General features: G+C 41.7%; 2 protein-coding genes across 7 annotated transcripts in view; one reads left to right on the top strand and one right to left on the bottom strand.

The window, feature by feature from the left end:
• The window catches only part of LOC105467094 (kelch like family member 3), a 270,346-nt gene extending 268,971 nt beyond the window's left edge, over positions 1-1,375 (bottom strand). For both annotated transcript variants that reach the window (XM_071098389.1, XM_071098391.1), the window contains exon 1: positions 1,172-1,375. The gene's annotated coding sequence lies outside the window, so the exon portion shown is untranslated. The remainder of the gene's footprint in view (positions 1-1,171) is intronic.
• Positions 1,376-1,478: 103 nt separating this feature from the next.
• The window catches only part of LOC105467091 (polycystin 2 like 2, transient receptor potential cation channel), a 65,703-nt gene continuing 49,844 nt past the window's right edge, over positions 1,479-17,337 (top strand). For 3 of the 5 annotated variants that reach the window (XM_071098381.1, XM_024788168.2, XM_071098379.1), the window contains exons 1-5: positions 1,479-1,582; positions 2,922-3,023; positions 4,932-5,065; positions 6,806-7,062; positions 12,527-12,748. In XM_071098381.1, coding sequence (XP_070954482.1) covers positions 1,552-1,582; positions 2,922-3,023; positions 4,932-5,065; positions 6,806-7,062; positions 12,527-12,748 — 746 coding nt within the window. In that variant the 5' untranslated portion in view covers positions 1,479-1,551. Of the gene's footprint in view, positions 1,676-1,957; positions 2,202-2,921; positions 3,024-4,931; positions 5,066-6,805; positions 7,063-12,526; positions 12,749-17,337 lie in introns of those variants that run through there. The other 2 variants (XM_071098382.1, XM_071098383.1) reach the window with 2 other exon arrangements.

Here is a 17,337-nt window from a genome sequence, read left to right as displayed (position 1 = left end):
ACTGAGCTAGACTTTCCATGGTTTGCACTTCAAAGGCAACCACGATTAACTTAAATCATGACTGAATCTACCGAATTTGTGATTTTGTTTTAACCAAACAGGTCTCTAATTCTTCAGGATTTTTCAGTCTGTTATGCTCAAAGGAATAAGAATAGTCTCTAGAGGTCACCTGCTTAATTCTCATAGTTAATGTAAATTTGACAGCCCTGTAGTCCCAGCTGCTGGGAGAGGTTGAGCTGGGGATCCCTTAAGATCAGGAGTTTGAGGCCATACTGGGAAACATAGGGAGACTCCCTCTCTTAAAAAAAAAAAAAAAAAAAAAAAAACTATTATGTAAATTTGAATACCTATTTATGGGTGTTTTTCCTCCAATAATTTCAATTTCAGATAACCTCTTACTTTAGAAAGCATAATTTTATGAACTGCTGAGAGTCCCAGTACAGGAAAGCCCAAATCCTTTTGTTAAAACTATTCCAAAGCTTTTTTCCCTCTCGGGCCTCTAGTTCACTGGCTGGCAGCCTTTTGCGAGGCCTCTCCTGTTCCTCTCATCAATGGTAGTTTTTGACCCTCACTACTGTGTGGCCCAGTTTTGCTTTTTATCTACACATAAAACAGCATTTATCGACATCATTCTACATCTCTTTCAGGGAAATAACAAAAGTGGCTTTCTGTTTTACTTTCAAAACTGTTTAGTGTTTTCTTTGCAGGTTTCCCTGCGGCCTTTGGACTGGATTCCATTTTATTTTCCTTTTTATCAACACGAGAATCCGTCCTGGTCTTACATCCTGGAGGGTTTTTGGCTGCCTTAATTTACAGCCAAATTAATTTGGCCTTTTCTATAGCTGATTTACCAACCTTCTCCTCTTTGCAAAGCTTCTGGGTCAGATATGGGTCTGGGCTCCTGTTTTGGCCTGCCCTTTTCGCATAATCACCGCAGGATTTTTCATCTATTTTTACATTAGGGGGGCAAGAGAGGGGAAGCTACTTCCAGCAACAGCTCTCGGTTAATAAACAGTTTCTGCAAGTAGCAGCAGCAGCAGCAGCAGCGTGGGGTCACGGTTAGGCATTTGGGCTTGGGCATCCAACAGACTTGGCCCCAACTTTCAGTGAATTATTTCATTTATCAGCGTCTCGGTTTCTTCAGGCCTAAAATGAGGACAAAAATACCTACCTTTCACGGAGGTGGATGTGGAGACTAACAAGGCGATAAATGTTAAAGGTATTCGAGAAAGAGAAGCCCGTGATAATGAATGATACGATTTTTAAGCCCACAGCCAGGTTATTCCCAGAAGTTGGCCCTCCGCACCCGACCCCCGCAGCCCGCAGCCCGCCTCGGGCAAAGGGCCTCCCGGGCCCCTGCGGCGCAGCCGCGCTGAAGACTCCTTGAGTAGCTCGCAGCCCTGGAGGAGCCGGGGGCTCGCGCAGGCGTCAGAGCGGGGCAGCGCGCTCCGCGAGGGCAGCGCGCACCGCGAGGGCAGCGCGCTCCGCGAGAGCAGCGCGCAAGCGCCGCGGCCCCGGGCGAACGGACTGACGGTGTAGTGCAGGTCCACCATGGCTGAGGCGTCACGGTGGCACCGAGGGGGTGAGGGATGCTCTTAAGGAATGGGAGGGACAGGGGCGATTTGGCAGTTCCAGACACCCTGAAAGGAACTCTGCGGCCCCAAATTCAATTCATGTGAGAGATGTGACTGCCGACACCTTTTTTCTTTCTTTTTTTTTTTTTTGAGACGGAGTCTCACTGTCGCCCAGGCTGGAGTGCAGTGGCGCGATCTCGGCTCACTGCAAGCTCCGCCTCCCGGGTTCACGCCATTCTCCTGCCTCAGCCTCCCGAGTAGCTGGGACTACACCACCACGCCCGGCTAATTTTGTAGTGGGGGGGATTTGTTGTTGTTGTTTGTTTTTTGGGGTTTTGTTTTTTATTTTTTTTTAGGAGAGACGGGGTTTCACCGTGTTAGCCAGGATGGTGTCGATCTCCTGATCTCGTGATTCGCCCGCCTCGGCCTCCCAAAGTGCTGGGATTACAGGCGTGAACCACCGCGCCCGACTTGCCGACACCTTTAGCCCTCACAGCCTCCCCTGGAGAAGCGGAGAGGGACAGATGGTCCCATTGCACAGACGGGAAAACTGAAGCCCTGAGCGTCGTGGCGCTCGCCTCTTGCCGAAGGCTCGAGCTGGGCGTTGTCACCTGCTGTCGAGTGACGGTCGGTCACTAGGCTGGTCTCTAAAGTCCTTTGTTGATCTCGGGAGTCGTGACCTTGACAGAATTCAAGCCAGGGTGCTTTCTCCCTCTCCAGCAGAAACCAGCCTTCCCAAGAAGCGGTGTTGAGGGGTGGAGAAAACGGTTAGGACAGATGAGAGGTTTAGCTTGTTTTGTATTTTGCTTTTTCATCTTAGGACTGTTGAGAAGACATCATGATATAAAAAATGTTAGTGGCCGGGCGCAGTGGCTCACGCCTGTAATCCCGATACTTTGGGAGGCCGAGGCGGGCGGATCACGAGGTCAAGAGATCGAGACCATCCTGGCCAACATGGTGAAACCCCATCTCTAATAAAAATACGAAAATTAGCCGGGCGTGGTGGCCGGCGCCTGCAGTTCCAGCTACTCGGGAGGCTGAGGCAGGAGAATCGCTTGAACCCGGGAGACGGAGGTTGCAGTGAGCCGAGATGGCGCCACTGAACTCCAGCCTGGCAGCAGAGCTAGACTCCGTCTCAAAACAAAAAAAAAATTGTTGTTAATAGTATATAGTAAAAAAATTCTCCCCGCCTCGTAAAGCTGAGCATTGAAAAATAGCCATAAGCTATTGGAGCTTTCCTCCCCGCAGTGTAAGGACTAAAAGTGGTTGTGGTTTTTCCATTGTTGTCACTTAATAAACATAAATTACATAATAATGTAAAGAAAAATTTTGTCTTATATCTCACAGGGGCTTCGAAACATAAGCTGCATTACAGAAAGGAAGTAGAAATTACCACCACACTTCAGGAATTGTTACTCTACTTTATTTTTTTAATAAACCTATGTATATGTAAGTACACAGATATAAAGGTGTTGTTTGTTTGAACTAAGAAGTTAAAATGTGGAGATGAAAAATAAAACATAGACTTCGAAACCATAGGCTGTCAGGCTACTAAAACTCAAAATACAGTGACACCGTTTAAACATAATCTTAGATTGATTTAGATTCATTTCATTTAGAAATTGACTATTTCCAGTTCTTAAAAGGCAAAATTTTACATCACAAATGTAAGAAGCTTCCATAGTCAATATTGATTGAATTTTAATGATTCCTTTCATTTGGCAGTTCTGTCTTGAACATAATTCATCCCTTCGGTTGGCAACTGCGATTTGATTTTGTTTAGAGTCATATAGACACATCAGCTGAGTTTCATAAAATCAAAGTACAAATGAGGCCAAAGTTCATCTTGGTGTCTGCCATTAGCATGGTTCTTTTCACTCACCTATTGCAGTTAAAAAAATACGTTTGTGCTGAGTCAATGCAAATAAGGAGGACTGGGAAAGCATCTCAACCTGCATTCCTCCTGCCTGTGGGTCAATAGCATTGGCTTAATATGCAAAGAGGAGTATTAAAGAGCATTTGTCTTTATGGCACCCAACATACAGTAGATGAAAGCTCACTGGCAGCATTTATCTCATGTTGGTACGTGCTACACACTGGCAATTGTATAGCAATTAAATAATTAATTGGTGTTGTAGAGGTGAGTTTGAGTCTGCTCTTGATTGAAAAGACAACTATAAAATTAGCCAGGTGTGGTGGCACACCCCTGTAGTCCTAGCTACTGGGAAGGCTGAGGTGGAAGATTCCTTGAGCACAGGAGGTCAAGGCTGCAGTGAACTGTGATTGCAACGACTGCACTTCAACCTGCGTGACAGGCTGAGACCCTGTCCCAAGAAAAAAAAAAAAAAAGATAACTGTAGGCAACTTTATAAATTAAGGTATCTTAGACGGCTTTATAAAAGCTTAGTTATGAAAACTACATGCTTACTACAGAATATTTGGAAAATATAAAAATATAAGTAAAAAGATCATTTATAATCTCATTATTCAGAGATTTTAAAGAACACTTTTTTAATATAATAAAGCAACCTGAATCTCCATGTATAATGTGATTTTTTTTCTTTTTTTTTTTTTCTTTTTTTTTTTTTTTTTGAGACAGTCTTGCTCTGTCACCCAGGCTGGAGTACAGTGGCTCACTGCAACCTCCACCTCCTGGGTTCAAGCGATTCTCCTGCCTCAGCCTCCAGAGTAGCTGGGATTACAGGCCTGCACCACCACACCTGGCTAATTTTGTACTTTTTTAGTAAAAATGGGGGTTTCACCATGTTGGTCTGCTGGTCTCCAACTCCTGATCTCAGGTGATCCACCCACCTCAGCCTCCCAAAGTGCTGGGATTACAGGTGTGACACCACGCCCCGCCACTAGTTAATATTTTTAAAAACTCATCGTGTGCCAAAACACAGTTTAAAATGTTCTATGTGCATCATCTCACTTCTCACAACAAAACTAGGAGGTAAGAGATACTATCCCTGTGATGGGACTCACACCCTTATCTGTCTGAATTCAAAGTCCGTATAATCTTAATCACTCACAGTACTATACTGCCTTAGTCTCATGTAGAGAAAAAGTCAACTTGCAGAATAGTGTGTATAATGTGTCTTCATTTTTGTAAAGATAAAATTATTTTCTTTATAAGTGTGTATGCATAAAGAAATATCTGAAGAATATTTGCCAAACTAATTCTAGAAACTACATCCTACTTTTTATATTTTTAGTTTAGATTTTTTAAATTATTACTTTTATAATTAGATAAAATAAAGTTTAATTTTCAAAATTAGGAACAAAATATAACATGTTTAATCCTGATAAGCTGAGTTTTTAAATGTAAATTATTAAACAAAAAATTCTTCTCCTTAGTGACTTTTGGGATGGTAAACCCACATATGTATTACTTAAACAAGGTTATGTCATCTCTATTTTTGGACACTTCTGTGCCTGGTGAAGAAAGAACCAACTTTAAGTCTATTCGCAGCATAACTGATTTTTGGAAGGTAAAGTATCTTGTGACTGTGGATGAAGTAGATTTAGGTAGTCCATGAACCCTTGGCATACATAGTGGGCACTCAGTGAATATCTCTTGAAGGAACAAATAAAAATAAATGTCATTTCTTTAAACTATTAGAAACAACCAGCCAGTAAGTGTTTATTGAGAGCCTGTGTTCTCAGTTTGATACTATTCTTGTAATTTTTTAAAAATTGATTTTTTTTGGCCGGGCACGGTGGCTCACGCCTGTAATCCCAGCATTTTGGGAGGCCAAGGTGGGTGGATCACCTGAGGTCAGCAGTTCGAGACCAGCCTGACCAACATAGTGAAACCTCGTATCTACTAAAAAATACAAACATTAGCCGGGCATGGTGACAGCCACCTGTAATCCTGGGAGTTGGAGGTTGTAGTGAGCCAAGATCATGCCATTGCGCTCCAGCCTGGGCAACAGAGCAAGGCTCCATCTCAAAAAAAAAAAAAAATTGATTTTTTTAAACGTTCTCATTTCATTTGTTAAATAGAAGACTTGCATCTTATGTGAGGGTTAGGATCTAGTCTATAATTGTGTATAGTGAAATTTACTTTGAAAAAGTTCTTTAATTGCCCAGAAAGTGTAATATATGTGGTTTTGGCATACAAGCCTTTACTGTGTATATGTGTTATGGTAAGGTACAGTATATAATAAAATGTACATATAAGAATATAATTTCATGGTGTTTTTACTTATGTAAGGGAATCATTCCTTCAGCAGTGGAATAGACTTGCTTTTTCCATTACATTTAACATAGCAACATGCTCACATTATGAGGAAAGAACAGTTAAGGGGACAGCAGTTTCAGCTCTCCCAGGTCACAAAACCTGGCATATGCACATGGGGGCATATAAGGACAAGGCAGAGAAGGCTTCCAGTGGTAATGACAATTTAGTTGCATTTTGAAGCATGAATCAGGGATGGGTATTTTAGGAAGAAGGAACAATATGTTCTGTAAGTAATTCTACATGTGGAGCTATGTTTGGTATTGTGAGCATATGGAAGATGAGGTAGAAAAGGCCAAAGTATGAATTGGACAGAGGTCATATCATGAATGCGGTGCAGGAATTTGAAACTTACCAAGGAGACAGGGTCATTTCCTGAAAGAGGGCAAGTGTGAGATGAGGGCTAAATGATCCTAGATGGTTGGTTTAGGCTAGGTGAAATAGGAAACAATAATAAAAGAAGTGGAGGTCACCCTGCCACTTTGTTACTGTGTTTTCTGAAGCATGTATGTGGACAATGACAGAGAAGACAAAGGGAGGAAGTAAATGAACCCTGGGCTTGGGATCTCTTAGAACGATCAGCAAAGGGCAAAGCCAGGAGTAGCAGGCACCATGGCCAGAGCTGGGGAGGAGGGTTAGGAGGAGGGGTACAGACAACTTTGGAGTGAAGTCATGATGTGTGGCTATGACCAGCTCTGATACTCATGTATTGGAAGAAAATTTTAATTTACTCGTATAAGGAGAGAAGAAGGGCTACGGGATTCAATGAGTTAATGCTTATAAAGTGCTTAGAGCAGTGCCTAGTACACAGTACATGCTTAATGAGTGTTAACCATCCGCGGTAGCTTCATTAGCATTACCATTACCATTAATGGTAGCTTGATCAATAGTTTGATTTTCATACTCAAAATCTCTTATGCATAATGTTATGAATGTAGATTCTATAGACATGAAAATATTTTTCCCATGACATTTGTTTTTCTATATGAAGTTTATGGAAGGACCCCTTTTGGAAGGTCTGTACTGGGATTCATGGTACAATAACCAGCAGCTGTATAATTTAAAGAACAGCAGTCGCATCTACTATGAGAATATTCTTCTAGGAGTCCCCAGAGTTCGTCAACTAAAAGTCCGCAACAACACATGCAAAGTCTATTCATCTTTTCAGTCTTTGATGAGTGAATGTTATGGCAAATATACTTCTGCAAATGAAGACCTCTCTAATTTTGGCCTTCAAATTAATACTGAGTAAGTAGCATAAAATTATACTTTTTCTAGCATTTACCATTGTATCTTTTAGATGTGTGTCTTCCAAGTAACACCAGCTGGGTCCTGGAAGGGTAAGGAGACTGTTTCAACAGTAGTAAAAAAGGAAGATTTGGAGATAGCAGTGTTTAGAAAAGGAAGGGTGAACCTATTATTTTTTGTTTACTTTAGGATGCAAAGTGTTTCTTTTTTCTGACTTTGGTATATGAAGTGCTTAGTCATATTGGACACAGGGCAAAGCATCAATTTTTGCTTCTAAAATGTTCAATTAATCTGCTTTTTTGGCTGTGGCTAGATGCCGACAACACATCCCCAAGACGATCTGGGATCCTTAGTGGGTGTCTTAGTTGTGCTCTGTCACTTTCCTCCTCTCTTACTCTGGCTTCCTTCAGTGATTTTTTTCTGTTGCTGCTCCTACTAAAATGGGGCAGTTATGCTCTACAGGGACTGCATCTGATGATGCTTACCAAAGATGCTATGGCCATTGTGTTTCAAAGTGACTGAGGCTAGTGCTGGTGTAGACTCATGTGTACCCTTTGTATTGAAAATGTGAGGCCAGACATGGTGGCTCACACCTGTAATCACAGCACTTTGGGAAGCCGAGGAAGGAGGATTGCTTGAGGGCAGGAGTTCAAGACTAGTCTGGGCAACATACTGAGACCCAGTCTCTACAGAAAATTTAAAAATTAGCCAGGTGTGATGGGGCTTACCTGAAGTCCAAGGTACTTGGGAGGCTGATCCAGGAGGATCACTTGAGCCCAAGAGGTTGAAGCTGCAGCAAGCTATGATCACACCACTGCACTCCAGCCTGGGCGACAGAGGGAGACCTTGTCCCTAAAAAAAAAAAAAGAAGGAAATGTGCCACTGGCACTAGCTTACCTTGACACAGAAGCTGCTGGTATCAGTGCTACGCACACTTTGTGCTTTTAGAACGTTATGAAAATCATTGGCTCACACCTGTAATCCTAGCAAAGTGCTGAGGCGGGTGGATCATTTGAGGTCAGGAGTTTGAGACCAGCCTGGCCAACATGGCGAAACCCCGTCTCTACTAAAAATAGAAAAATTAGGCAGGTGTGGTAGCAGACACCTATAGTCCCAGCTACTCAGGAGACCGAGGCACAAGAATCACTCGAACCCAGAAGGCAAAGGTTGCGGTGAACCGAGATCACGCCACTGCGCTCTGGCCTGGGCGATAGTGTGAGACTCAGTCTCAAAAAAAAAAGGCCAGGTGCAGTGGCTCACGCCTGTAATCCTAGCACTTTGGAAGGCCGAGGCAGGCGGATCACCTGAGGTCAGGAGTTCAAGACCAGCCTGGCCAACATGGTGAAACCCCATCTCTACTAAAAATACAAAAATTAGCTGGACATGGTGGCACACGCCTGTAATCCCAGTTACTTGGGAGGCTGAGACAGGAAAATCGCTTGAACCCTGGAGGCAGAGGTTGCATTGAGCCAAGATCACGCCACTGTACTCCAGCCTGGGCAAGAAAGAGCAAAACTCCATCCCCCCCTCAAAAAACAAAAATTATAGGAAGAAGAGAATGAACATTTTTTATAATTTAATATTTATTAAAGCAATACGAATATCTACAAAGGTCTACCCTTTCCTACTCATAATTTCCACTCTCCAGAAGCAGCTACTTTCAGCTCTTTTATAGTTGTTTCTTCTGGTATATACTTTTTCTTTCTAAGTTACATCCTCATACTGCTACCTTACACTTGATTTTACAGTTATGTTTTTTTTTTTTTTCTTTAGGGGCAGGATCTCACTGTCTTGCTCAGGCTGGAGTGCAGTGGTGTAATTATAGTTCACTGCAGCTTCAAACTGCTGACTCAGGCAGTCCTCCTGCCTCAGTCTGCTGAGTAGCAGCTAGGACTACAGGAATAAACCACCACACCTGACTAGTTTTTTTTATTTTTTGTAGAAACAGGGTCTTTCTACGTTACCCAGGCTGATCTCAAATTCCTGGTCTCAAGTAATCCTCCCGCCTTGCTCTTCCGAAGAGCTGGGATTACAGGTGTGAGCCGCTGCACCCAACCTCTATTGTTTTTCTATCATGGAAGGCGATCTGTCATATAGCTCTCTTATGCTACCCCCTCTACACACACTCCTCCTGTTCCTCTTAGCATCTCAATATAGTTATATCATAATTATTGTCAATCATTAGTCAATGTTTATATTATAAATATGAATAATGATTATATTTCCTTTCTTGAACAACTTCTCTTTAACTCCCGGGATTAATTATTGCTGGGTTTTTTTTTTTTTTTTAACTTGTTTCTTCTTTGTATGAGTTTTTAGTGTTCTTGAGGACTTGTATGATTCTTATAAATCAAATACATTCATAAGTATGATGATACATTATTATGGCCGGGCGCGGTGGCTCACGCCTGTAATCCCAGCACTTCGGGAGGCCAACGTGGGTGGATCACCTGAGGTCAGCAGTTCGAGACAAGCCTGACCAACATGGTGAAACCCTGTCTCTACTAAATACAAAAAAAAAAAAATTAGCCGGGCATGGTGGTGCATGCCTGTAGTCCCAGCTACTTGGGAGGCTGAGGCAGGAGAACTGCTTGAACCCAGGAGGCGGAGGATGCAGTGAGCCAAGATTGTGCCATTGCACTCCAGCCTGGGCAACAAGAGCAAAATGCTGTCTAAAAAAAAACAAAAAAGAAAAATTATTATTATTATTTTTGAAACAGGGTCTCGCTGTGTCGCCCAAGCTGGAGTGCAGTGAAGATCATAGCTCACTGCAGCCTTAACCTCTGGGGCTCAAGCAATCCTCCCACCTCAGCCTCCCAACTAGCTGGGACTATAGGCACATGGCACCACACCCAGATAATTTTTGTATTTTCTGCCCAAATGGGATATCACCATGTTGCCCAAGCTGGTCTCAAGCTCCTGGGCTCAAGCAATTCACCTGCCTTGGCCTCCCAAAGTGCTGGAATTACAGGTGTGTGCCACCACACCCAGCCCATTCTCTTAACTATTATAGTACTATTTACTTTCTTTCAACCCCAAATTACAAGATAAAGCAATTATTTACACATTATTAATTGGAATCCTAAGACTACTCTTTTAAGTATTTTAATATTCCAAATTCTCATAACAAGTACAAATACTTTATAAAATACCAAAATTAACACTATCAATTAGGTTTATTTTATAATCTCTATACTTTACTGGAATTGTGAATTAATACCTGTTAATCCTCAACAATGAAAAAAGAATCAATTTTGTTTGTCTAAAATGTAAAATTCACTAATTAAAAACAAAACATTGGGCCGGGCGCGGTGGCTCAAGCCTGTAATCCCAGCACTTTGGGAGGCCGAGACGGGTGGATCACGACGTCAGGAGATCGAGACCATCCTGGCTAACACGGTGAAACCCCGTCTCTACTAAAAAATACAAAAAACTAGCCAGGCGAGGTGGCGGGGGCCTGTAGTCCCAGCTACTCGGGAGGCTGAGGCAGGAGAATGGCCCGAACCCGGGAGGCGGAGCTTGCAGTGAGCTGAGATCCGGCCACTGCACTGCAGCCTGGGTGACAGAGCGAGACTCCGTCTCAAAAAAAAAAAAAAACATTGGAAGCTAGGAGAGATCTGGAGATCTGGTGCAACAGATCTTCCTGTTTCCACTTAATAGTCGTGTGTGGAAAACACTCAAAAATACAACTATGGAAGTTTCATTAAAACATAGGTATTTTTTCCTGGTGGTGTCTCTATCCCTCCCTGCTGTAGTGTTAGTAGTAGAACAGGTTTCAGCAGTGCATCTTTGAATAACCTTTCAAATCTGTTTTGGGGGAACTGAATAGAGAGACTGAAATGAGGAATCAAAGCTTTCCTTTTTTGGATATCCTGTAATTAAGTTACAAATTAAAAAGAAGAAACAAAAAAAATTTTTTTTTTCTATTTTTGAGACAGAATCTTACTCTGTCACCCAGACTGGAGTGCAGTGGCACGGTCTTGGCTCACTGCAGCCTCTGCCTCTTGGGTTCAAGAGATTCTCGTGCCTCAGCCTCCCAAATAGCTGGGATAACAGGCATGCACCACCACGCCCAGCTAATTTGTGTGTTTTTAGTAGAGATGGGGTTTCACCACGTTGGCAAGGCTGGTCTCGAACTCCTGGCCTCAAGTGATCCGCCCACCTCAGCCTCCCAAAGTGCTGGGATTACAGGCGTAAGCCACTGCACCCAGTCCAAAATTTAGTTATACACAGTTTACTTTGATTTTTATGTACTTTCATTAAAATATCTACGTAACAACATGGACACTGTAACAAAGTTTTTATTGAGCATTTATAAACAATATATTACATTTACAAGACAGTTATGAAACACCTTTTTTACCCATTTCTGAGCCAAAATTCTTAATAGTTTTGTCCTACTCAAAGACTAAATATCTCATAACAGAAACAACATGTTAAATAAAAAAAACAGTCGTCATTTTCTAGATTCTAAGCTCCCTGAGACAATTCTAAGCTCTGTGAGACAACAGATGGATTTTTTTGTTTTTTTAGAGAGGGGATCTCACCATGTGACCTACACCACAGTGCAGGGACTATTCACAGGCACCATCATCGACACTGCAACCTCAAACTCCTGGCCTCAAGCAGTCCTCTCATCTCAGCCTCCTGGGTAGCTGGGACTACAGGCATATGCCACCACACCTAACAGATGGATTTTTTTTTTTTCTGAGACAGGGTCTCACTTGGTCACCCAGGCTGGAGTGCTGGAGTGCAGTTGTGCAATCATAGCTCAATGCGGCCTTGAACTCTGGGGCTCTCAGTAACGAGGACTACAGGCACATGCTGCTATGCCCAGCAAATTTTTGAAAAATTATGGATTTTTGAAAAATTATCTCATAGCACCTAGTCCAGTGGTGTTGCCCACCATATGCATTAAAAAGTATAAACTACATTAAATCTTAATTAAATCTTAATCCTTTAGTCCTTAATGCATTGTCTTGCTTTAAAATTACTATAATACTTATGAATTTACTAATACTTTTTTTTAAAGTACTACTTTTGTTTTGTTTTTTTGTTTGTTTTTGGTTTTTTTGTTGTTGTTTTGAGACAGGGTCTGGCTCTTTTGCCTGGGCTGGAGTGCAGTGGCATGATCACAGCTCACTGCAGCTCAACCTCCTGGGCCCAAACAATCCTCCTACCTCAGCCTCCTGAGTAGGTGGGACTACAGGCACACGCCACCATGCCTGGCTAGTTTTTGTGTTTTTTGTAGAGATGGGGTTTCACCACATTGCCCAGGCTGGTCTCGAACTCCTGGGCTCAAGGGATCCGCCTACTCGGCCTCCCAAAGTGTTGGGATTACAGGCGTGAGCCACCGCACCCGGCCAAAAAACTACTACTTTTGAACCAAAGATCAATTTAAATTATTAGAATACTTCTCAGTTGGGCTTTCTCATTTCACCATTATTCTTTTCATGTCTAACAGATGGAGATATTCTACTTCTAATACCAACTCCCCTTGGCACTGGGGATTTCTTGGTGTTTACCGAAATGGAGGATATATTTTCACTTTATCAAAATCAAAATCTGAAACCAAAAACAAGTTCATTGACCTTCGACTGAACAGCTGGATCACAAGAGGGACTAGAGTTATTTTTATTGATTTTTCCTTATATAATGCTAACGTAAATCTATTTTGTATTATCAGGTGAGTGACTCAAAACTTTTTTTCATAGACAGTGGTCAGTGGCCTACAAAACTTCTTTATTAGTACAGTTGACCCTTGAACAACATGAGTTTGAACTGTACAGGTCCACTTAGATATGGATTTTTTCAGTAAATATATTGGAAAATTTTTGGACCTTTGTGACAATTTGAAAAAACTCCCAAACCAACCATGTAGCCTAGAAATACTGAAAAAAAAATTAAGAAGAAGTTAGGCATGTCGTGAATGCATGAAATACCTGTAGATACTCATCTATTTTATTGTTTACTATCACACAGTATACACAAATGTATTATAAGAAGTTAAAATTTGCCAAAACTTATGCACATAAACATGTGGCACCATTTGCAGTCAAGAAAAATGTAAACAAAAGATGCAGTACTATATCATAACTGCATAAAATTAGAGTACACACTGCACTAGTGTAAGAATTTCATAGCCATCTCCTGTTGCTATTGCAGTGAACTCTAGTGCTGTATCCATTTAAAGTGTCGTGTGATGCTCACCATCTTCACTTAAGCAGTTTGTCTCTCCAATAAATTGTGTATCTCAGTAAAAAAGTGATCTCTCATAGTTCTCATGTGTTTTTTATCGTATTTAGTGCAATACCATAAACCTTTAATAACACCATGGGACCCATACAAAATGCCACTAGTGATACTGGGGGTGCTCCCACAAAGTAGAGAAATGTCATGACGTTACAAGATAAAATTGAATTACTTGATATGTATCATAAATTGACGTCTGCAGCTGCAGTTGCCCACCGTTTCAAGATAAGTGAATCCAGAGACTAAGGACCATTGCCCTGGAAGCAGGGGGAAGGAAAGGAAATTCATGAAGCCATCACTGCAGCTATGCCGGCAGGTGTGGAAACCTTGCCCTTTTTGCAAAATACCTTTTTATTTCATTGAAAGTGCAGCTTCTATGTGAAATTCATGAAGCCCTTGCTGCAGCTATGCCAGCAGGTGTGGAAACCTTGCCCTTTTTGCAAAATACCTTTTTATCTCATTGAAAATGCAGCTTCTGTGGGAATGCAGGATTGCTATAAGAAAGGCATACCTTTAGATGCTAAATGATTTAAGAAAAGCAAAATCGGCCAGGCGCAGTGGCTCACGCCTGTAATCCCAGCACTTTGGGAGGCCAAGGTGGGCAAATCACCTGAGGTCAGGAGTTTGAGATCAGCCTGACCAACATGGAGAAACCCCGTCTCTACTAAAAATACAAAATCAGCCGGGCGTGGTGGCACAGCCTGTAATCCCAGCTACTCAGGAGCCTGAACCAGGAGAATCACTTGAACCTGGGAGGCGGAGGTTGTGGTGAGCCGAGATTGTGTCATTGCACTTCAGCCTGGGTAACAAGAGCAAAACTCCGTCTCAAAAAAAAAAGAAAGAAAGAAAAGAAAAGTAATCATGTGGCAACTGGTAAAAGGAAAGTGAAGGATCTAAAGTTGGAGAATTTAATGCCAGCAACGGTTGGTTTGATACTTTTAGAAAGAGGTTTCACTTTCAAAAATGTCAAGATAGCAGAAGTAGCTTTTGCCAACCAAGTGGCAGCAGACAATATAGCAGACGTCATTATGAAAATCATTGAGGAGAAAGGATATCTGCCTGAACAGGTTTTTAATGCAGACAATAGTGCCATATTCTGGAAAAAAAAAATGCCATAAAGAACATTTATTAATAAGGAAGAGAAGCAAGCACAAGGATTTAAGGCAGGAAGAAACAGGCTAACTCTACTGTTTTGTGCAAATGAAGTCAGGTTTATCATCTGGACTACCCTTATCTATAAAACTGCTAACCCCCTAACCTTGAAGGGAAAAGATAAAACACCAGCTTCCAGTCTTTTGGTTGTACAACAAGAAGGCCTGGACAATTAGAACTCTTTTTCTAGAATGGTTCCATTGATGCTTTTTCCAGTGGTTTACTTACCCCCAAACACAACGTCTCTAATTCAGCCTCTAGATCAGGGGATCATGAGGACTTTTAAGGCTCATAACACACAGTACTCTTTAGAAAGGATTGTCGATACTACGGAAGAGAACCCCAACAGAGAGAACATCATGAAAGTGTGGAAGGATTGCATTATTGAAGATGCCATCGTTATTAAAAACTGTGAAGCTATCAAACCTGAAACAATAAATACCCGCTGGAAAAAACTGTTCAGATGTGCATGACTTCACAGGATTTATGACAGAGTCAATCAAAGAAATCATGAAAGAGATGTAAATGTGGCAAAAAAAAAAAAAAAAGTGGGAGGGTGAAGGGTTTCAGGATACTGATTTTGGAGAAATCAAGAGCTAATGGACACCACACCAGACGAATTAACAGAAGAGTCCTTGATGGAGATGGGTGCTTCCAAATCAGTGCCAAATGATGAGAAGGAAAACATAGAAACAGAACAGAAAATAAATGGACATTAGACATCTGGAGAAGGGTTCCCATTATTCAAGACTGCTTTTGACTTCTTTTATGACATGGACCCTTCCATGATATAGGCGCAGAAACTAAAGCAAAGGGTTGAAGGACTGGTACTGTGTAGAAACATTTTTAGAAAAATGAAAAAAATGTCAGAGAAAAATTATTATGTAAAATTTGTAAAGTTTCACTGAATGCACTCCTCCACCTCTTCCGCTCTGCCACCCCTGAGACAGCAAGACCCTCCCTTCCTCTTCCCCTCCTCCTCCTCAGCCTACTCAGTATGAAGGCCACTAGGATAAAGATCATTATGAAGACCCACTTAGTGAATAGTAAATATATTTTCTCTTCCTTATGGTTTTTTTTTAAGTCTGAGTCTCACTCTGTCGCCCAGGCTGGAGTGTAGTGAGCTTGGCCTGGCATAAATCAATTAGCATGGTCCATGTTAGGGAGGTGACCTAAGGTAACCCAATTAGACTAACGGGAATAACTTTTTTTTTCTCTTTGGTTGGTGCTATCTCTTTACTGACATCAATGACATATAATCACAGTTGCTGCTTGTACACAATCATCTTGGGGAAGCGTAAGATACTTAGCTAACACAAAGGAGGGCAAAACTGAAGCCATCTCAAAGTAATGGAGCTAGATCTGTGAACTTACCACAAATGGTGTCTGCTGTTATCTCTGAAACTGCTGCTGTGTGACAGAAATAAATTTCTTTATTGTTTAAACCAATTTAAGTTGGGGTTTTTGGTTACAACCAAAAGCCTCCTAAATGATTCAGAGGTAGAGAGCTGAGGCCCAAGTTAGGTCTTGTATCTAGCTTTTCCTAGGGAACAAACCACCTCCAAGTGTAGTAGCTTACAATAAATATTTCTCATGTGTTTAGAGTTCAATTGATCCAGCTGGGCTTGACTGATCTCTGTTAGGCTTGCCAATATAGCTGCTATTTGGCAGGACCCACACATGTGTCTTTGAGTTGGTTCTGCTCTACATGTATCTCATCCTTCTCCTGGGTCCAAGTTAGCCCAGGCATGTCTTTTTCATGGCAATTGTAGAGGTCCCAAAGAGCAAGTTCTAATGTATAAACTCATTTCAAGTTTCTGCTTGCATCATATTTGTTAACATCCCATTGGCCAAAGAAATTCACATGGTCGAGTCCAGCATCAAGGGCTGGGGCAGTACACCCTCTCCTGGGTGACAGGCCAGGCAAAAAGATGTGAAGAACTATAGCTATTTTTGCAATATACCACAGGCTCTAATATTTCTGGGATCCTGGCTGCTATTACTCATTGAAATTTAAATTGTTCATTCTTGAGACAAAAATGAGTAACTTAATAAAGAAGCCATTCTGAAAGGAAACCAACAGATTTTAATGATGTGATTAGAAGAGGAAATTATCAAGACTAAATGATAGCTCTTTGAAGCTGCAGAAAGACAAGAAATGAGACTACATATTCTTAAACAATATAAAACATTGTATGTAATCTCCATGTTCCTAAATAAATTTTGAAATAATAAAACAATGTGGTTACTTTTTCATATTGACAGTAGAACCACATTTTTCATTTTTTTATTTTTAATTTTATTTTATTTTTGAGATGGAGTCTAGCTCTATCGCCCAGGCTGCAGTACAGTGGCATGATCTCAGCACACTGCAACATCCGCCTCCTGGGTTCAAGCGATTCTACTGCCTCAGCCTCCTGAGTAGCTGGGATTACAGGCGTGCACCACCACATCCAGCTAATTTTTGTATTTTTAGTAGAGACAGGGTTTTGCCATGTTGGCCAGGCTGGTTTCGAACTCCTGACCTCAGGTGATCCACCCGCCTCGGCCTCCCAAAGTGCTGGGATTACAGACGTGAGCCACCGTGCCCAGCCTACATTATTTTTATTTTAAACCTTGGGATTTTAATCTCAGCACAAGCATGAACAAAACCCTAATAAGGGTTTATACCTCCTTCATTTGTGGGTTCAGATGATGAGGGCTTCGGATGTTTTTTAAATTCAATGTATAGTTGATCTTCGAACAATATGGGAGTCAGAATCAAGCACTAGAAAAGGATTTGCCCTAGAATCAAACACTTAGTAAAGGATTACCATGACTGGATCTGCCTGGGGATTTAATCAGCTTCCCCTAAGTGATCTGGGATGGGTG

Source organism: Macaca nemestrina, chromosome 6 (genome assembly GCF_043159975.1).
Source record: "Macaca nemestrina isolate mMacNem1 chromosome 6, mMacNem.hap1, whole genome shotgun sequence".
Lineage (NCBI taxonomy): Eukaryota > Metazoa > Chordata > Mammalia > Primates > Cercopithecidae > Macaca > Macaca nemestrina.
This window is presented reverse-complemented; position numbering and strand designations above follow the sequence as displayed.